At 41.0% G+C, this 21,798-nt stretch overlaps 2 protein-coding genes across 9 annotated transcripts in view; one reads left to right on the forward strand and one right to left on the reverse strand.

Moving 5' to 3' along the window:
• The window catches only part of arhgef12b (Rho guanine nucleotide exchange factor (GEF) 12b), a 35,941-nt gene extending 33,276 nt beyond the window's left edge, over positions 1-2,665 (reverse strand). For all 3 annotated transcript variants that reach the window (XM_058626855.1, XM_058626854.1, XM_058626853.1), the window contains exon 1: positions 1,909-2,665. In XM_058626855.1, coding sequence (XP_058482838.1) covers positions 1,909-1,940 — 32 coding nt within the window. In that variant the 5' untranslated portion in view covers positions 1,941-2,665. The remainder of the gene's footprint in view (positions 1-1,908) is intronic.
• A 924-nt stretch (positions 2,666-3,589) lies between these two features.
• Positions 3,590-21,483, forward strand: emsy (EMSY transcriptional repressor, BRCA2 interacting). Of its 6 annotated transcripts, none has more exons than XM_058627436.1 (20): positions 3,590-3,816; positions 5,228-5,336; positions 5,742-5,841; positions 6,173-6,247; positions 6,322-6,497; positions 6,585-6,740; positions 7,045-7,304; positions 7,378-7,618; positions 8,246-8,479; positions 8,634-8,783; positions 10,241-10,414; positions 10,492-10,628; positions 11,157-11,348; positions 14,460-14,652; positions 15,048-15,218; positions 16,412-16,567; positions 16,854-16,966; positions 17,373-17,978; positions 19,633-20,037; positions 21,041-21,483. In XM_058627436.1, exons 1-20 carry the CDS (start codon positions 3,814-3,816, stop codon positions 21,221-21,223), a joined length of 3,834 nt encoding a protein of 1,277 aa, XP_058483419.1. In that variant the 5' UTR covers positions 3,590-3,813; the 3' UTR covers positions 21,224-21,483. The 6 variants fall into 6 exon arrangements, with proteins under 6 accessions (XP_058483419.1, XP_058483422.1, XP_058483421.1 ...); XM_058627439.1 differs by having other exon boundaries at positions 21,053-21,483; XM_058627438.1 differs by having other exon boundaries at positions 15,051-15,218.
• The last annotated feature ends 315 nt before the right edge of the window (positions 21,484-21,798 follow it).

A 21,798-nucleotide genomic window follows, 5' to 3' on the forward strand; every position in this document is an offset into this window, starting at 1 on the left:
TTTTTGTTCTTGTGGTTCTGCTGTGAGTCCTGGCCTTAAACTATTTAGTGACAAACAAAATTCCAAACTCACAGTGATCACTTGCCACTTCCTGGAGTCTTATCTACATAATGAGGTTGCCAGGTCTGGCATCACTGTGCTGGCAACCCACACTATCGACAAGAAAAAATGTTTGCGTTCCTACAGTACAGTAGTTCCAGCAAGTTAACTGGAGTTGTTGTTTTTACATTTGTGTGTATGAAAGTCTTTTCTTAACTAGATCCAGATTGTTATTTAATGACATTTGGAGATGTTAGTGGGTGTGACTCAAATTTGGACTGGTGGTTTCCCGCTGATTGCGGTCTTTGTGCTTAACTGTGCTTTGGTTTTCCTGCCATATGTGTATTAGGTGACATGTTTTTATTTGGGGGGGGGGGGTTTTAGCAATGACACTGGTTTTGTTTCAGATGCTTTGGACTCATTCTGCCCTGCCTCATCCAAATGTGGCTGGAGACAGCAAAGACTCCTCCTATCTGTGCCTCTGCTATTCAGATTTTTAACTATATGCTCTTTATATGGAATTGGTGATGGAAACATGGCAGAGAATCTAAAGTAGGTCTACAGAGAAGAGGCCCATTGTTCCAGAGAGCAGCAAAGCAGACGAGCGCCTCGCTCCTCGATGCAGACTGAAGGTCAAAATCAAAATCAAATGACTTTGTTTGACTTTTCCGATGCAGTCATGCATGCCATTATTTTGGCGTTTCCTCAAAGGAAACTCCTGATTACTGAGCATAAAAATACAAAAGTGACTTGTGTAGGATGGAATCTGAAAAGCAGTAAGTCAGCAGTTAAGTAAAGCAGTTTTTAACAACACTTCCCTCATATGGCTCTTACAGATGTAGAAATCTGCTTGAAATGTTACAGGTTGTTACTGACAAACATCCAGAGCTGCAAGGATACAACAAGCCTACCTTTTCTTCTTAAAGTAACCTGTGTTTCCTGTGGTCAATACCTCGTATATCAATTTCTATTGACTTATAGAAGCTAATGTGATTTTTGAACCTTTACATTTGAAACAGGCAGACTATTGTGGTGACATGCAGTCAATATGACTCACAGGGTAACCTTGTTTACAGATAGGGCAATGTGACTTCCTTGTGGATGTGTCAAAGTGTCTTCTGAACCTTCATTGATCCTCCTGAAACAATACAGACTTATTCCACTGCACTAAAACTAAAATGGCATGTGTACGCTGGCAGGTTTTAAAATTCGTCAATGTCAAGTAAAGCCACATGACAGTAAAATCCCATTCACATTCTCTCATGAACAGAAACAAAAATCACCTTCTGTTCTGTTTTGGTTGGTTTTATGAGAGACTTTGACGAACTCCTTTGAGAACTTGTGCAATTTTCAACTTGCCTCCCATGTACCAGACAGCCACCACAGATACGGCAGACTTCAAAGTGTAAAAAACACTTTCAAATACATGTGCTCATTTCGGCTTATATATGAAGTCGATAAAACACCTCATATCTACTCAAATCTTACTTCTATTGTGTTGTAATTGTCGTATTCCCAGGCGCCATCGCCTGCCTACTCCTCCCCTCCGATCACACTACTGGCTCAGCGACGACAAACAATTTAAAAAGTGGAACACTGAACACAAAACTGCGCCTCTTGTATGAATGAATATGAATGCCGAATTTACCAGAATACGTTAATAGATGTCACAAAGGCTTAGTCAATGTTATAACATTTGTGAGAAATTCCCAACAAGCAACAGAACATTAAATTGGACGATTTTCAAATGGAGTTTGGCTCAATGCAGTTTGCAGTTTGTTTGTTTTTTAAATCAGCACATAAAACATATTGAGGAGAAAACCATTGTATTCAAATAAAGAAAAAATATTGAATAAAGAAATACATTACCTGTCAGTGAGTGTGGACTGAATGACACTCATTGGGCTTCCCTTGTACAGTTTCCAAAGAAGAAATTCACCCAAAAAACATTTTCAGAGTTTCTTTCTGTTGTGTTTTGTTGTTGTTGTTTTTTATTTAAACCGGCTCCTTAATGTTGCCTCCTGTTGTCTTTCCATGTCCTGTAACAAGCAACGACGAGTAAAATCCCGTTATTCCAGCAGTGGGAGTGTTTGCTTGAGACTGAAGAACAAGAAGAAGAGGAAGAAGAAAAGGAAGAAGACTAAAAATACACAGATGTCAGAAATAAAATGAAAAATGGTGCTTAGTTTCCTCTTTGTGGTTTTGAATAGGTTTCATTTGTCAGCCACGGCTTTCTGTGAAAACCCGCAGAAAAAAACAAACTTATTGCAAATGTTTTCCAAACATGAACTTCCAAGTCCAGCAGGAGGAAATAAAGGGAAAGTTCTTATTTGTCCTTGGGAAATGCTTCCATTATGACACTGCAGATTATTCCCAGTGAACGGGAAAGTTAGTTGCTTTTTAAAAAAAAGAAGTCCTTCAAAAGTAAAACACTGTCTCCCGGCGGTTTGTTCAAAGTCCCGCGGCGTCAGTGTTGAAGTTTAAAAGCTGCCGATTTTGCACTTTTCCTGCAGCATCTTCTTCTTCTTCCTCCACATCTGCGTGTTTGTTTGTTTATTTTCAGTGGATTCACGTCTGTTTTGGACCGCAGGTTTGTGGTTTTCGCTCCGCAATGGGATGTAAATGGAAAAAAGGGAAATGCTTTGCCCTCCTCCTCCTCTTCCTCCTCCTCTTTCTTCCCAAAAGAGAGAGAAAGAGGAGGAAAACCCACCTTCCACCCAGTTGCGTTCAAGTTCTCCTCGTATTTCCCAAAACTTTGAAATAGTTGTTGAAAAGTAGCAACAATTGCACAATTTGTATTGTTTTTTAAATAATTTCGAGCAACATTATGAATTTCAGAATAATATATAGAGATAGATTATTTATTATATCAGCACTATACCTGAACTTTCTGTAAAGGGACACACTTTTTGACAGATGACAAAACTAAATCACAATATAAATCACGACAAGAGTAAATATGCGCATAATGTAGCGACTGCTTACTAAATTGCAAATAATAAAAGTAAATTCCAGGTATTTGAAGTACATAAAATTAATATATTAATAATACATGACTGGTAAAATGTATGGACGCCCGTTTCCGTCTGTTAATAGACTTAGTATCTCATTATTATGAGATAGTATTTCATTATAATGACTTAGTATTTCATATTATGACCAGTATCTGATAATTATGAGAAAGTATCTTATTATCATGACTCAGTATATAATAATTATGACTTCATAATTATGAGATAGTATCTCATTATTTTGACTTAGTATCTCATAATTATGATATATCTCATTATTATGACTTTGTATGTCATTACAGATTTATGACATAGAATAGAATATTTATGGGTCAATACACATAATTATGATTATAATATACCATAATTATGACGGGGACGAGCTGTATTTTAACATTATGGGCACAATACTGTGTAAAATTGTGCTTATAACACCATGTTTTAAAATTGTAAAAGTTGTAATTATCGACACTGCCGATTGGTGGCAGCACGCAAGCACCGCTGCAAGTCTTACCCTCACATTTGACGCGGAGAAGAAATCCGTTCATCCACAGACCAAGCGTAGCTGGTTAGCAGACAACATAAACATTGGAACATCTTTGGACGGATTCGGTCATTTAAACGTTTTAATCCGTTGTTTTTTTTAACCGACTTTTATTGCATAACAAGTGGAACATGCGGTAGCTTAGCGGAGCGTGTCGAACTCGGTCATGTTTGTGTGGCTGTGGGATTCGCCGAGGCCTTGAAGTTGTCCTGCTAACAAATGGTAAGACATTTAGTTCATTGGAGCCCCTAGGTGGCTAAGCTAACATCATCCTTCGCTGATGTTTTCAGTGTGTAGTGAAACAAAAATACGACATTTTCTCCTTAAAATTACCCCCGACATGACAATAAATGTCATTGTGATCGTGTTTATGGTCGTATTTTAACAAAGTAGCCCGTTTATGGTGATGATGGGGCGGTGAAATGAAAGTCTACACCCAGCAGGACGTTCGGTTTCCCGTTGTACCTACAGAATATGACCCAGAAATACATTAACTAAATGTTTTCTTTGCTCGCCCTCAAATATCAAAACTAGGACACACATGCAAATTAATTTGTCAAAGGTAGGACCTCCTCTTATATTCGGCTTATGTATATTTCTCTTTCTCTCTTTGGCCTTTTTTTTTACTCGTATTTGTCGTTGTTGAGACGTCCAGTGATGGGCGGTGCTGTCACTGCATAAAGGTCCAGTATGTGCAATTTAGGTGGAATTATTTTCATTTTGCAATCATTTTAAATTAAAATGATTACACTTACACAAAGGTACAATCACCTAATGGTATGAATTGATGTATTTAAGGACCCCAGAATGCCATTTTGGGCCACAATTGACAAACTAGACATCTTTGTAGTTTTTAATTGCTAACTGACAGCTACACCGGTTCAACACATTTATTAAGGGACAGGTGAGGGATATTCAGCTGCAACACACAACCCTTACATATAAATAAACATTACAACATTTTTCACACTGTACCTTAAAGTTATTTGATGGCTTGGTAGCCAAACTGTGTTCTACTGGCTCATCAAGTAAATTGTGCCATTAAAAACATCCTCAAATTAAACAGGTTAATAGTTAGTTTCTTCCTGACATTGTCAGCATTTTCAGTTAACTGAATTCAGTCATATTCCGTCAATAAGGGTGAACACTGTCCCAAAATTTTTGCAGAATTCAACTGGGTTTGTCTGAAGATACTCAGAATAATTATTCTCATTTAACATAATGGAAAGACATTCACAGAACCTGTAACCAGATAATTATGACATTTTATTAGGTAGAGTACATTTTTACATCTTAATCATTTAATGAGAATCAGCTATGGTTACAAAGAAGAAATGCATTATTCATGGATACAAACTGGTGTGGAATACAGAAGAATATTCCAAATTTATAAAACCATGAAATAGTAGTAATAATACATAGTATGTAAATTGGAAACGTGCTGAAGAAAACGTGCTAAAACATTTCACATGGCAAAAAAATAACTTTAACTTAAATTTGGCAGATACTTTTTGCCAGATGTTTATTATCCTCATCCTTGCTCTTTGGAAAACACATTATGTGGTGTACAGAAGGACGAAGCACAAGCAGCAGTGTGGTTTTAAGGGAAACTTACTGTCATCTCTCCATGTAGCCCATGATTCAGCTGGAGAAACCAGTCCTGACTGGTACCATGCCAGTGGTATGGCCGACCATCCTTGACCTGGGCAGGGATGAGTGCAAAAGAATTCTGCGTAAACTGGGTAAGATTCAACTTTTGGTTGTTAAACATGCTGAATCACGTTTGTATAAAAGAAATGCACGGGTTTGGCCCAATATAACTTTTTCTTGTCCGATTCGGATATCAGTATGATACAGTCATTTTACACCTTTTTAAAACTACAAAACTGTTAACAACAATAGATTATGAAAACTTTTATTTTCTCAATTAATTAAATTAGAAAATGTTAAAATACATTTATCTGTGTTTTGCAAACCTCAAATTGATGACGATCTCAAAAGTCAGTTATATGGAGCAGAGCAATTATATATGCACATTTAAGAAGCTGAGAAGTCTGGAAAAAATTAAAAGTCAATCATAGTTGTTGCAGCTCCCCAATGCTGCAGTGATAATTGGTGATTTGATGTGTGTGTTTCTGTACTTTCAGAGCTGGAGGCTTATGCTGGGGTTATAAGCGCGTTGAGAGCTCAAGGAGACCTGACAAAGGACAAGAAGGACCTCTTGGCTGAACTCACAAAAATCCTTGGGTATTTGTCTTCATTTGTTATTTTTAACAGGATTTCTGAATCCTGGTCCACTGACCTGCACCTGGGGGAACACTGTCCTAGGACAGTCCCACCCCCAAAAAACAAAACAAAACACTGTTTTAGATGTTGCCCTGCTTCAACGCACCTGATTCAAATGATTAGCTCATTAGCAAGTGCTGAAGAAGCCTGATAACGACCCATTTATTTGAATCAGGTGTGCTGGAGCAGGGAAACTTCTAAAACAGTCAGGGCAGTGTGTCCCCAGGACCAGGAATTGAGACACTCAATTGAATTTTTTTTTCTCAATTTCTTCTTTCTTTACTCTGTCCAGTATCTCAACTGAGCGCCATCGCGCTGAAGTCCGCAGGGCTGTCAACGATGAACGCCTCACCACCATCGCATATCAGTGAGTTAATAACTGAAGTTTGTTTGTAACGTCCAGTAAATTGCAGGTTGATTAATTTAATGACTTTTGTTCAGCATGTCCGGCCCCAACAGCTCGTCGGAATGGTCCATCGAAGGACGACGGCTTGTTCCTCTGCTGCCGAGGCTTGTCCCTCAGACAGCTTTTACTGTCACCGCTAACGCTGTGGCCAGTGCCACAGCCAATCAGAACGCATCCCTTCCTCTGCCGGCCGAGACGGGAAACAAAGAAGGTGAGGGCAGAAAACTTTTTCTTAAATTGAGCTTGATTTGAAGGAGATTAGGATTTAAATGACACATTTTCTTTTTCTGCCCCACAGTGGTTGTGTGTTACTCCTACACAAGCACCACGTGCACCTCCACCAGCGCGACATCGACCACCGGTGCTGTGGGAGCCACGGTGAAATCCCCGCGACCGCCCAGTCCCTCATCTAACGTGGTGGTGCTGCCCAGTGGGAGCACCGTCTATGTGAAGAGTGAGTTTTAATATGACTAAAACCTAATTTCATATGACGTTATATTTTTGAAAATGTTACTATTATATGGAAATTAAAATAAAAGAAGAAATCGGTGGAGTCAGCCATGCGTGCACGTCATTTTACTGAATTAATTTTACTGAAAAATGAACGAATACAGTGAAGAGGAGCCATATATTTAAAAATATTCATATATTTATTTGATAAATGGAGCATTGCTCAGCAAAATTCTGTCGATTTCAAAGTTCACGTTGACTTAGTGAAAATAGTGCTCTTAAAGACTGATGTTACCATTTCCTTGCAGGTGTGAGTTGCTCAGACGAAGACGAGAAGCCTCGCAAGCGCAGGCGGACCAGCTCGTCCAGCTCGTCGCCGGTGATGCTGAAGGAGGTGACCAAAGTTCCCCCACCGGTATCCAAGAGCATCGCGGTGCCGGTGAGCGGCAGCCCCAAGATGAGCAACATAATGCAGAGCATCGCTAACTCCCTGCCGCCTCACCTGTCGCCCGTCAAGATCACCTTCACCAAGCCCACTATCCAGACCACCAACACCACCACGCAGAAGGCGAGAAGCACTCCCTGATATGAAAACACTCTGCTCTCTGGACTCGCCGTCTAAATGTCTGTTTTGTCATCAGGTGATCATCGTGACGACTTCGCCGAGCTCAAACTTCGTGCCCAACATCCTGTCCAAGTCCCACGCCCACAACCATGCCGCCTTGGCCAAGATGGGCTCCTCTTCCATGCTAACCGCGCCCACTCATAAGCAGACTGTGGTGTTCCCTGCCAGCTCCAGCCCATCCACTATACCCAACACCGTCGCCGTGACGTCAATGGTCTCCTCGTCTCCCTCAGTCGTCATGTCAACTGTTGCATCGTGTAGGTTTTTTTTGTCACCTCAACGCAACCAGGTTCCCTATAAATTTGTATGTGGTGCACTTAAACATAAAAAATTCAATCTAAAAGGTCGAGTGTGTAATGTTTAGGAGGATTTACTGCTAGAAAGGCCAAGGTTCAACTTTGGTTGAGTATGCGTCAAGTTAATATACTGACAACGCAAAACAACAATCTTTTTGGTTTTGTTACACTCTTCAGTCTCATTAGATGTAATTAATTCCTACACCCTCGACCTTTTTAATTTAGAGATGAGGTTGATTTTTCTCTTGTTTTTTACCACCTCAATGTAGTTTGTTGGGGCAGCACATTTTTGAAACTATGTTTTTTTTCCTGTAGTTTTTAAAGTAGGTAAGTCTGTATACAATACTTGGTATCGGTATCACTACAATACCGGTCAAAATCACACAAATGGAAAACAAAAACTCCAGTATAATCCAATCGTCCTACTTTGCATGTTTCACTATGCAAAGATTGCAAAAATATGAACAAAAGTCATGTTGTCTAACTCTTTAAAAATCTCTCTTAAAATGGCTCTAGGTGGTAAATGCGTGAACTGCTTTGTAGTTTTTAAAGCAGTGATACCACCCACTCCTACTTTAAAAGCCTCAGTGTTCGCTGTTGCAGGTGCTGCGTCAGCTGCCATGAAAGTCTCTTCAGCCAGGCTCCCCTCTCCGAAGACGATGGCGGGTTCACCCACTCAGATCCTGGCCCAGTTCCCCAAACAGCAGTCGCCCAAACAGCTGCAGCAGGGCTCGCCTTTAGGAGGCCACGGTGTCGGTCAGGCTCAGACAGCCACCACCTCACCTGGAGCCAAACCCACCATTCAGATCAAACAAGAGTCTGGTAAGGAGACCTTAACGTCTATCAATGTTTGGTCCTCATCTCCTTTGTCCTAGATAGAAGGAACATGGCTGATTATGTCTCTCTCATAGATGAGGACAACTGTGCAGTGTGTGTCTGTTCCTGAATAACTGTAGAACTGTGTGTGTGTGTGTAGGAGTGAAGATCATCACTCAGCAGGTTCAGCCCAGCAAAATCCTGCCCAAGCCTTCATCGGTGGCTCTGTCCAGCAGCAGCTCCTCTCCCATCATGGTCGTCAGTAGCAACGGAGCCATCATGACCACGAAGCTGGTCACTCAGCCCACAGGTGGGTGAACTATAATCTAATCTAATCTGGTGAATGAAACTTTTAAATATACATTACATTTCCTTATGTAATGTAATTCTTCATCTTTAGTTTTGTCCTACTGAGACATCACAACAAAAGCGTGTACAATAAAACAAGAAATTCAAGCTAATAAGTTGGATTCTGTACCTGATATGAAGCGATCACTTCACAAGTGGAGTCTGTTGCTTGTGGATTCCCATTGCCATGTCTTCTGCACTCGTTTTATGGCAGAATTGGAAATGTCTCAGAAAATTTGCACGATACTTTGTTGTTGCGCTCATCCAATGCTTCGCACGTGACGCTAAGTCAGTTGACATTTGTCTGCAGTGATGTGGTTTAGTGGCTCATTAGTTCTCAAATACAAAGACATCATAGTAGAGTTTTTAAAATCCTTTGATGTAAAATGAGGCATCTCAGATGATGAAAGCCAGATGTCCCCCGTCCGCCTGTCCTGTAATTGTTGAATGGTTTGCTTGACAGCCTTCAGGCTCGGCACCAAAGGCGCCAGTGTGGTAGAAATGTGACAGATATATCGCCAAACAAGCCACTTCTGCATGCCTAAAGAGACGATACACATGGTTTGCCTGACAGGCTTCTAACTTGACTTGTGTGTGCAGTGCCAACTTTGACGTCGTTTGGACAAGAAATGCAAGACATGTCGGTAGAAATTAATAACACACTGGTGCCCTTCGTAGGCCACATGCCAAGTGTGTGAAGCCTGTCAAGAGAACTGTTTGACAGTTCTGTGACAAACACACGGAGGAATAGAAAATTCATTATATTATATCTGTGGCATTTCTACTGGCATTTCTTATCCAAAGTGCATCAAAGTCGGCGCTTCACCTGCCAAGTTAAAAACCTGTCAAGCAAACTGTTATGCTGTATTTATGTTTGATATAAAAACAAAGAAACTATTAAATAAAATATTTCTTTTATTTGGAGCACTGGACTTCGCTAATACAATCTCTGTTTAGTAAAAGTACTTTAAAAAATGTATCGTTCAAGCAGTGATATTGGTTCCTCACATCCACACTGCATGGCCTTTTGTCTTTGAGATGATTAACACCAACTTTGATGTGGATCAAATTAACCGTGAAAAATGGGCCAAATGGTACAAAAACGGGAAATGTAATTCAAAACGGCTGCTCTCCTGTCGATTTTAGGTCATGGGTGAGATGTCATCCTGATAGACATGTGTGCAAAATTTCATGTGTGTAGATGAAACCAGCTGCGTGGGCTGTTGAATTAAAATATTCTAGGGGGTGCCATTTTGCCAGCTGTGACCATTCAAACACACCACAAATGTACATAAAAGCAGGCACATATTGAACGAGTAGTTCTGGATTTGAACAGCGTGGCAGAAACATCATTGTTTTGATTCTGACTACAGGAGCTTGCCTTGCTAATTAATTGTAAAACTGCATTTCTGTCTGCAGCTTCTCAGGCCACCTACACCAGACCAACAGTCAGCCCCAACATCGGAGCAAGAATATCAGCCACCAGTGGAGGGACCACGTACGTGAAGACGACCAGCGGCAGCATCATCACCGTCGTTCCCAAGTCACTGGCCTCTCTGGGCGGGAAAATCATCAGCAGCAACATCGTGTCTGGTGAGTGAAAGTAGTTTGAAGACGTTTGTGAGGATCAGTTACTCTTTAATGCAAATGTTGTCTTGACTCTGCCACAGGAACCACGACGAAGATCACGACCATCCCCATGACCTCCAAGCCGAACGTCATCGTGGTTCAGAAAACAACGGGAAAAGGAGCGACCATTCAAGGACTGCCCGGCAAGAACGTGGTCACCACACTTTTGAATGCTGGGGTCAGTTTAACATCACACTACTACTACTAGACTAAAAAACAGTTTTTACCATATTTAGACCTTAAAGGGAATTTAATCTCCTTTTGTATTTAATATATAACAGTAAATTTAGCTGTGACAACATTGAAACTGTTAATGTTTATATGAAAATAATTCAGCCTCTCATCAGTCTGATCTGGAGTGACAAGATTTGTTTAAATGTAAATTGAGTGGGCTGCGCTGCACTCAGTCATGAGATGTCAGACATTGTCTTTTTCTTCACATGGCCACTTGGTGGCACCAAAGTCTCAAACTTGTGTGTAAATTTACATTCAACTGTTCAATTATTCATATGAAATGTACTAAATTCGGTGACTTAAAAAGAATGGAGGAGATATTAACCGCATATTATTGCTTAGATTTACAGTTGACACACACGCTTGTTTATATTGACTTGAATCTCTGTTTTGCTGTGAGCACATTCATGTTTTGTTTGCAATTTAAAAATGTTTTTAAATTCTCACTATTTCCTATCTATCTATAAAACAGTATGTTGCTGTTCCTCAGGGTGAGAAGAGCCTACAGGCTGTTCAGGGCACCAAACCCGCCATCATCACCGCCTCCAGACCCATCACCAAGATGATCGTCACCCAGCCCAAAGGCCTCAGCGCCGGATCCCAGTCCACTGCCACCAAGATCATCCCCACCAAGATCGTCTACGGTCAGCAGGGCAAGACGCAGGTGAGAAAAGCTTCTCATTTATTTATTTATTTATTTATTTATTCATCTTGGTAAGATTTCTGTGAGGAATGAAACAAAAAATTGGATGTAATTTTTGTTCCCAGGAAGAAATGATGATATTTTGGTGGTGTTGTGTGAAACTGGACAGCTGTGGTGGAAGTTTATGCTCTAAAGCTTTATTGCTGTGTTATTTCAACAGTCTCTCATAGACAACATTTGCTGTGTCAAGTTCACACTCCAGTTCACATTAGGACCTAATCCACTATGGAATATTGTTGAATTTACCTTCTTTCGTATTAACATAGCACTAAAAGAGATAGATGCCTAATAAAATAGTTCTAAAATGAACTTTTTTAAGCCTTAAATGAACACCAGAGGAGATGCATTTAATATTATCTCAGAGTGTATTTGGCCCTGATCAGAATTGCTGTTAACCTGACTGTGTTGTGACACTTTAATAATGCAAAATAGAAATGTACACTATTTAAATGGTCAGACATTTTACCACAGAGGGATCACAAAGCGCATGTTGGTTCAACACGCAGTCCAATAATCATATGACATGAATAATCATGGTTGTCTGACATTACTGTGAATATCTGTGAATAACATTTAAAGGGCACAATGAATGAGAACAATCAGATGATTTTAAACAGAAAAGAGAAATCCCCGCTTGTATTGGCGGAGTAAAATTAAACGGGGGCTTTAATGCTGACCTTTCCTCTTCCTCCCTTGACTTCCCTCATTCAGGGAGAGATGAGTGTAAACAGAGTCTATGAAATGATAAAGTGAAAACCATCGGCTCTGTTTTTGTCTCCTGCTGATCATGTTGCTCAGATGTGACATTTAACCCGAATGAGTTCTTTATGTTTTTGTTATTTTCATTATCGATGGTCCATAAAGTGTCTAGAAATCAGAGGTTGATCAGTGTTTCCTAAACATAAAAAAAAAGCAGCGGCAGCAGCAGCCCTAATGTAGAATAACCTTATTATAATTATGAAATCATTCAAAATGGGCTAAAAAACCTCAAATCAGATTTTTGAGTGATTTAATTCTTGTTTTGTTTCTTGTAACTTAGCTTTTCAGTGGGAATGGACTGACAGGGTTTCCACAGGTCCTGGACATCCTTGTGTTCCTGGACATGTGAATTGTGGGGGGACAAAAAGAGTTCAAGGCCTTTTTAAAAGTTTTTGAATATTCCCCTAAATAGACATGGATCATTGAAGGTGCTTGAATTTTGTGCAAGAAAGAAGTTAAGTTGATATTTAGGTTAATGTTTCCCTTGTTTGTCACAGCGCCACCTACTGTTTCATGCCCTGCATTTCGTGATGTACGTAGACTAGGACAAATACGGAGTCATAATTACTAGCGGTGTTGTGGACACTGTCCACTGTCTCTCTCTCCTTCTCTCCGCCGTTGATGTGAGATTCCATGCAGAACAATGAGCGAGTAACGTTAAGCAAGAGAGAAAATGGCGACGTGATGCCTGGGAAATGAAAATTCCAAGATCTCGGTCTCACCAAAGAAAATTACAAAGACTGACTGAGACCAAGATCCCAAGAGACAATCAAATTGCATCCTGATGCATGGATGAAGCGACTCTTACAAGTTGCCCTCCAATTGTAAGCATTATCAGCACATCCAGTCCTTGAATTTGAGGGAATTCATCCTGGAAAGTCCTTGAATTTCACGTCAACCAAGGTGCGGTAACCCTGGACTGATAACTGAGCACCATGGTGTCAGGAAAGTCCCAAACCCTTGTTACCATTGCTGATTTGTTTAGAAATGTATGTTGTCATTGTGTGCAGGTGTTAATCAAACACGACGATGGGATTTCTTTATTTTTTTTTATACCTGGGGATTTTTTTCTTATGTCTATATTTGTCTGTATTTATATAACGTAATAACCCATTGTACAGTGGTAATCACTACCTCACTTTTACTGCAGTATTTCTGTCTTAACCTTTTAGGGAATCAGACATAAAAACACATTTATTGAGGGTGAATTCCGTCATGTTTCTAGACAGTTTCAAGTTCCTGAGCTGAACGAAGGTTGTAGCAGTCATCCACATATCATGTTTCCTCTGTGAAGGTCACTGTCATGAGGACATGCTATTTATTTACTCCAGCCAGACTGTGTTAACTTCCTCGTGCCCATCCACAGAAAGTGTGTAATTGTTTCCATGTAAAACGCATCATCCTGGTCTAAATTAGTCTGAGTTCACCCTTTTGTTTTTAAGTCATCATGGGAAAGTCGAGGCCCGAGGTGACTCTGCAAGGTTTGCATAGCTCCATAGTTTCATCATCAAGAAACCACAAATCAGATCAGACAAATATAACCATGCCAAACAGTTTCCAGTGACGAGAATTGGCACACTAAGTTTTATTTCCAGTTGTTTTAATACTTTCAATCCAAGCTTGATTTTAAAAATGTCTTAAAACTTTTTTTTTTTTCTTTTTTACTGAGTGAACCTGCAAATAAGGAAGCGGTAATGTGACACAATGAAACAGACAGAAATATGACTCATATGTCTTATGACTCATGTCTTATTTAAGAATCATAATTAACCTTTTAAAGACAAGATTATAGAAGAATAGAGAACCCAGATTAGAAAGGAAATAGAAAATATAAATTGATTGGAAAAACTACTTGGGACGAGCATGAATATTTAATTATTCATTTATTAGATAGATGTAGATACATCATGATCTTTGATGATTGGATGTGTTTTTGCAGAATCAATGAACTTTATGGTGTGTTTTTTGAATGTCTTTTAAAGCCACTCCTTTAAGTGCAACACTGGATTCTGCTATTGATGAAATTTACCAGGGTCATTGAATGCATCTGGTTCCGTCTGCCTGACAGACAGTTCTTCACATAAATGTCCGACAGTTTGGTTGATAGGCTCCAAATCTGGCAGGTGACTCGCTAAGGGCACCAGTGTGTGAAGTGACGACTTTGATGTTTGGATAAGAAATGCAAGAGATATCGGTAGAAATGTGACAAATGTATCTAAGAGCTACTCCTGCTCCCTCAGTGCTGACTGAATAATTTGTCATTATGTCACCATTTCAATATTTGTAGTCGTGTCTTGTTTTTTTATTTTTCAGGTTCTCATCAAGCCAAAGCCAGTGTTCCAGACGGCGGTGATGAGTGAACAGACGAGGCAGCTGGTGACAGAGACGCTGCAGCAGGTGACCCGCTCTGCTGATGTGGGTCAGGCGTCGAGCTCGGACGGGGCCGCGAAGGACGAAGTCGCCGCCTTCACAGAAGCGAGCAGCTTAGCGAGTGAGGCTTCACAAGGTGTATTTCGCTCTTATTCTTCTCTGTGGTTCACACAAGTGGGTTGGACAAAGTACTTGTCTCTGCTTTAATACTTAAAGTGTAGTTTAAATCATTTTCAATTTGGCAAAAAATATCAAAACAAGTGTTGACGGTAGTAACATTGAGCTAGTGAAGCAAGACGACTGAAAAAATCCCAGTCTTTCATTAGTTTAAAAAAAATATAGTTGTGTCCCCATCTATCCCTGCTCTACTGCTTTATACACACAAGTGCTCCCTCAGTCAGGTTTGTTAGCCCGCCCTGTCAGAGCCTTGTTTTCAGTAAAGGACACTGCAAACAAATAACTTGCACATTAACAAGCAACAAAAGTCCTCAAACACTAATCAATGCGGACATTGTTTCCATCGTTCCCCAGAAGTGCAGCCCGTCGTGCACGTGTTGTCCACCAGGGAGCAGGATTGGACCGAGCAGGAAGTGTCCGTGGAGTCGAGTCCCACTATCATCTATCAGGAGGTTTCTGCCGGGGAATCCCAGTCTGCCGCTTCCACCATCAAAGCCCTGCTGGAGCTGCAGCAGCAGACGACCGGTGAGCCTGTGTGTTGTGGAAAATCACATGTTAGTTGTACACAGCTGTTGAAAGTCATGCAAAATATTTCTGCTGTAAACCACACTGTCAGGCTCAGAATGATTTAAGTGTGCTCAAGTGTTTCTTGGAAACCTGCTGTCAGAGAAGTGCAAGAAACCTGAAAATAGCCTCATTATTTTGAGATTTTAACCCTGAAATTATGGAGAATTCTCAAATAGGTGCAAAGAGGAATGTCCAAAATAGGACTGTATTTATTCTTCTTTTCAACACCCAAAATAATCTATATTTTGTTATATTTTCACATCTTGGAAACATCTGTTTAACAGTGTCTTGTACAGTTTTGCAACAGTCATGTCCTACTCATTTCTCTGTTATTTTGAGTCAACCCTTACTAATATTCTTCTCAGGAACATTTTATTTCCACTTCTGCCTCCACTTCACTGCTTTACAAAAAAAAGATACTGTCAAAAATGTAAGCATTTCCTGCACAGATGTTTCAAATCTAAAGCCTTCCACTGACTCAACTGGCATCATCCTTTCATTTCTTGGTCGACTGTTAATGTGAATATGTTTTCCCATAAAACTGTACCTTGGTATGTTTTGGGGTATTTTTTGTCAGAAAAAACTAAATTGTTTTACTCATTTAAAAAAACGCGTCGCAAACTCAAATGACTACTGAGTGTCTAGGTTGAGTCAAATCAAACTTTTGGAGAAAAAGATGTAAAATAATAATATTTCTGATGATATTTTTACTTCATTTTTTTATTTCAGTTGACAATATAAACATTTCAATGACGAAAAATGAATCAATGAAATTAAGAAACATACAGAAATAACTATATAATAATAATAAGATGTGCATAGATCCAGACAATAATGAATTTAAAATGATAATTTGACACACATTTTGGCTTTAACAAATATTGCACAACCAGCAATTTGAAAGTTCGGCCCCTAAGTATTTATATTTAAACTCAAAATAATTTCTGTCTTTTCTGAACTGGTTATTTATATTATGTTCAATTTAATGATTCATGCGTTCATCACAACACCGTGGTTAACCAACCGCCTGCAGTTGGTCCTGAATGCTGCTGCTCGTTGTTGTACAGCACTTTGGGCAACTTTGTGGTTTTTTTAATGTGCTCTATAAATAAAGTGGATTGAATTGGAGTTGTTGCTGCTGCTCCCTGTAGTTAAGGAGAAGGCCGAGTCCAAACCAAGGCAGCACACGATCGACCTGAGCCAACTGGCCGTGCCCATCCAGCTGTCGCAGGAGAAGAAGACCAGCCCGGAGTCTCCCAGACCGTCCACCTCAGAGGCCGAACCCAGCAGCGAGTTCATCACAGCAGGTGAAGCCTCTCCGCTTTGCAACTTCATTACATTACATTACATGTCATTTAGCAGACGCTTTTATCCAAAGCGACTTACAAGGGAATTGAGTGGAGTTGAACTTGCGACCATGAAGCCTTTTGCACACACAGGGCATCGGTCTTAACCACTGAGCCACTCCACCCCCCAACTTCCTCATTGGTCTGGAAGTTCACGGCTTCAGTGGAAGTTCAAGCTGAAACCTCAAACATCTGTGTATGTATCTAGTCTGATCATGTGACTTCATGTGATTTCCCCCTTTGCCAGGTAAAGTCAGCAGAGTGGGCGTGTCCTTGGAGGGCGGCGACTTTAAAGCGGCGGCGGCGGCCGTCGTCGTCGTCTCGTCCGCAGCTGCGGTTTCACACAGTCACAGCCATGTGGTGAGGACGCGACACACGCGAGAAACCAAACAGTGACGGGAGTAAAACAGAAGCTTCAAGTGATAAATACACAAGAAAACTGCTATAACTTCTGAACTGAAACTTATTGACATTATACAAGTATTTATTAATTCATATACATGTATATAGTTCTACGTTTTTCAATCTATGCATTTATAGATTTATTTGTACTTTTTGCCATAATTTTAATGAATTTTCGCTTTGCACAAAAGAAATATAGAACTAAATAGATAACTGAATAAATACATGTAAAGAAGCTTTTTCATCAACAAATTATATTTATTTAGTTAATGTTCAGCGTTATAGCTTTGTTCCTCCTTCTGTCTCTGGGTATGTTGTGTCTGTTGATCTCTCTCCTCATCAGTCGTCTCTCTGACTGTTGCAGGCGTCTGACAGTCACAGTAAACCTGTGGTCGAGGTCAGCGAGCTGGAAGGCGACACCTTAGACCCTCAGACAGGTTTGTTCTACCGCTCCACACAACCAGCCACAGAGTCCGTGAAGCAAACCACCCTCTCTGCAGGCACTCAGCCGCCACCGCCACCACCACCGCCTCCTCCGAGCCAGTCTGAGGCCGAGCCGAGCCGTCACACCTCCACCACCACACAGGCAACACCTCCACCTCCACAACCGCCGCCACCTCCACCTCAACTTCAAAGCAAACCTCAGCTGAGTCAGCCGTCCTCTTCCTCCGCCGCCTTCCCTTCCACTCCTCCTCTGACCAAGAAACTCCCTAAACTACGTGAGCAGAGTCAGCCCAAACCGCAGACTTTAACTCCGGTTCCCAAAGACAGACCCGTGACTGCGCCGGCCCAGCCGGGGGCAAAGGTCATCACCGCGGCAACGCCGCCCAAGCACCTGGTGACGCCACAGCTCCCGAAGCTCCAGCAGGCGCCCACGTCCCACCACCGACCACTGCACACACCCATGTCCCACCCTCCTCCTCTGCAGGCGCATCACCCTGTCAGTACTGACAAGACCACACCGGGCCAGGTGAGTCAGCGTCCTTAAAAACCTTAAAATTCACTATTAATCCATAATTAATCCTTAAATCTGGTCTTAAAATTGCAACAAACTAAGCCTGCTGTATATTTTTTGTTTCATTAGAGATTGTGATAAGTAGAACAATTCACTTTTTTTTTAAATAACGAGAGCGAACAAAGGATATAAACAGAAAATAGAGGGTGTAAATGAATGTTGTGGAGAATAAATCTATGAATCTTGTGCTCGAGCGCACGTGAAAGTGGTGTTTATCGTTGTCCGTTCACTTCCACTTGAGTTTCACTGACTTTCTCCTTTGGAAATCAGTTTCTTTTTTGACTGGAAACATCATGGATTAAGGCATGAAAAGACGATTTCTGTGTGCATTGATTGCTCCGCTACAAAGAACTTAATATAAGGTCTTATAATTGGTTAAAGTGGCCTTGGAAAAAGGTTTTAAAAATCTGTGGCCCCGTTCGCACATGCCCAGTGAAAGTGAATTATGGCCTGTTTTAAGGTTCATACAGGTGCTTGAAAGTGCTTGAATAAATGGGTAATCTCTCAAAGTTCTTGCTGGTTCTATAAGACTATTTACAGACAGCTGCTGAGCTCAAACATTCATCTAGAAGCAGATGTCCTTTCATTTTAAAATAAACACAGTCGGCAGGGTTTTTGCTTCTATCTGCCCTCATGAAATGTTACAAATACCATGTAAACTCTGTGGAGGTGAACTAAACTTAAAGGCATCATTTATGTTTTCCTTGAAACAGACTGATAAGAAGCTGACAAGGAGAAAAACTGCAGCTGTTTCTCTTTTCTATCTTAACTGTGATTTAATTATCTGTTGGTCAAACAACATATTAAATACATAATTTTAAGGCATTTTTCATTGTATTATAGGCGTAAAAATGTTCTTAAAATCCCACAGATTTATAGCTGTAATGAAATGATAGATATTTCTCACATGTGGAAGTAAATTAAACCCAGCAACATGAATAGAAGTGCAAAAGCATTCAGTCATACTCAAATTAAACTGCTTGTTTGTTTCAACATCTGCTCGATAAATAGTGTTCTTCTTTTTAAAAAAGGGAAACACATGTTCTCCAAATATGGACTCATAAAACACTTTTTTTTTTTAAAATCCAAACCGAAGAAGAAAACATGAAACAAACACCTTATGGTACATTTTTGCTCGCTGCTAAATCGAGTTAAGTATCTAATACAAAACAGCTGATCTGTCGCAGCATCGTGACCTCTTTACTTTTAAAGTTAGCAGAGAGTTTCCAGTCATGCTCAGTCTGGACACACTTTTTTTTATCTAAAATTCAGATAGCCACTCATATTTCAGGGAGAAGTTTCAAACTTGACCTTAAAAAAACAGACCATATGGAAAAAAATACCAAGTTGTCCTGCAGAGGGCGTATGTATGTGAGTATCGGACAATCCCTAATACAAACGTATTTTATTTTTCAAAGAATAACTCGTAAAAATGTAAAATCAAAGTGTATTTATGTATGTATTTTATATTTACACATAATATAACGGTGTTTTATTAAAATCTCTGAACCTGCACATCTGGAAAACAGCGTGTGATAGTATTTCGGGTTCTGAGTCGCAGATGTCAAAGTAACAAACAAGTCCTCATGTTTGTGTTTTGTCTCCACAGCAACCAATCATCACACAGAGTGCAACTGTCACCAAGATCACGTTCGGCAGCTCCCACCATTCATCGCCCGTCTACAGCAGCGGCGAGGCCACAGCCAAGCTGGTCCCCGAGTCCAGCTCTGGACACTCGGGAGACAAACCCTCAGTGTCGGACATCCTGAAGATCTCCATGATGGAGGCGGAGATCGACCCCAGCACAGAGCCCATGGTGGTGGATTCCTCCAGCGACTGCGGCCCCCTGGGTAAATCCCTGGACGCCCAGGCGGTGTCCGGCACTCTGGACTCTGGTCAGTTCATCAGCAGCTCCGGAGCATCCATGCATCACTCCCACGCCAAACCACAGCAGTTCAGCTGCATGCAGGGCCTCGCCACTCAGAGCAGCAAAGACGACATCGAGGTGATTGAGGTAAGACCTTAACGACAAAGAACGAATAGAGTTCTCATTGAGATCAGTATTAGCTTGAAGGGATCGCTCCTGGTTTGTTCTGAAGTGTGGTTGAATGAGGTACTGACACTCTGGGTATGAGCTACAGCGCTATTTTAGCCGTTAGTTCTGAGTAACCAGTGTTTCCCAAACTTTTTAACACACTTTTTAAAGATGGCAACATATTCGGACCAGAAACACAATATCAATCATGACAAGAGTAAATTTGTACATAACATAGCTACTTATTTACACACTGTGGCCCATCTGTGGGTCCCAACCCAGTGTTTGGGAATCACTGGACTACACTGAAGGCTCATCTAATAAAATCTATACCTGCTTGAGTGTGTGATATCTTAAGAATACATTTGCAGCTTTAACTCAATGTTTTACAGCCTTATCTGATTAGTAATGTAAGTTTCTGTCACTTTGTTAAACTGCTCATGCTCCTGCACCAAAGTCCATAGAGAAAAATGTTTAACATCCCAGCAAACAGGAGATGTTTATCTACAGCTCCCTCTTTCATTAAGTTTAAATGTGTTTTGTTACGTTGGTGTTTGAAATCCTTAATTAGATTTCAATGAAGTGTTAAATGTAACAAAAGAGGCAGCAGTACACCAGCAGCTCCTGTTTCCATGCAAGCTAAAAACGCAGGTTTTCTCAATGGACTTTGGTGCAAGAAAATTAACCGTTTACAAACTTGAGTTCCTAATTCCATTGAGTTCTAATGTGAAATAAAGACTCAAATATATTCTTAAGCAGGCATGGATTTTGTTAAGTGACTAAAATGATGTTTTCCCCTTGTGGCCCTGCTGGCAGCCGTTTTCTTGGCAGAGGGTATTAAGTTTCAGTACCTCACACGACCACACTTCAAAACAAACCTGAACTACCCCTTTAACCTGTGGTCAGTTCACTGGCACATCAGTGTGTGTCTCTCCCAGCTGAGAAGTGGACTGACTGGGAACCTCATGTGACTAACGTGCAGGTGATTCCTCAGTACTCCATCCTGCCGGACTCCAGCCAGTCCAACGTGGTGGTGGAGCCCAGCGGCTTCCTGGAGATCACCAACTACACCAGCCAGCAGCTGGAGGAGGACAGTCCCATGGAGCAGGAGGTGGACAGCAGCAACGACGAGGCCACGGCCGCCAGCCCGCCCGACCAGCCGTGAGCCTCTGACGCAGGTTCTAGCAGACGTTACGTACGACAAGGGGCTGTCACAACCTCGACCTCCGAAAGCAAAGGTGAAAAACACAGTGTTGTGGTCGTAGCCGTTGTAGCGCGACCAACCACGTTCAATGTTGTCGACAAGAAAACCAAGGTGTGTAATCTATGTTATGAGCTTGTAGCAAAGCACAGGACGTAGACCTAACAACAGAAACAACTCCCCTGTCCTCATTTGGAGCAAAATTTAAAACATTTTCAACTAAATGCAAAAACTAGCGCTAAAGACCTTTTTCAGTGGTGGAAAAAACGTGGGTTTAACATATTGGAACCACACTACAGAACGCCAAGCAGGTCACATCTTACTCACAAAGGTGTTTCCTTCCATGAGTGATCATCTTATAAAGACGATAAAGCACGACACAGCACGGCTCTCATCATCTCAGTTTGCTGTTGTTTTCCATTACTAGATACAGTAGTTCCTCCTCAACGTGGAGGCAGAGCCGTCAAAGCACGGCAAAGTTGCATGAAACTGCCGCGCAACACAAACATGTAAACTAGTGACTTGTAAAGCAGCTGTTC

The sequence above is a fragment of the Solea solea genome, chromosome 4 (assembly GCF_958295425.1).
Source record: "Solea solea chromosome 4, fSolSol10.1, whole genome shotgun sequence".
Classification (NCBI taxonomy): Eukaryota; Metazoa; Chordata; class Actinopteri; order Pleuronectiformes; family Soleidae; genus Solea; species Solea solea.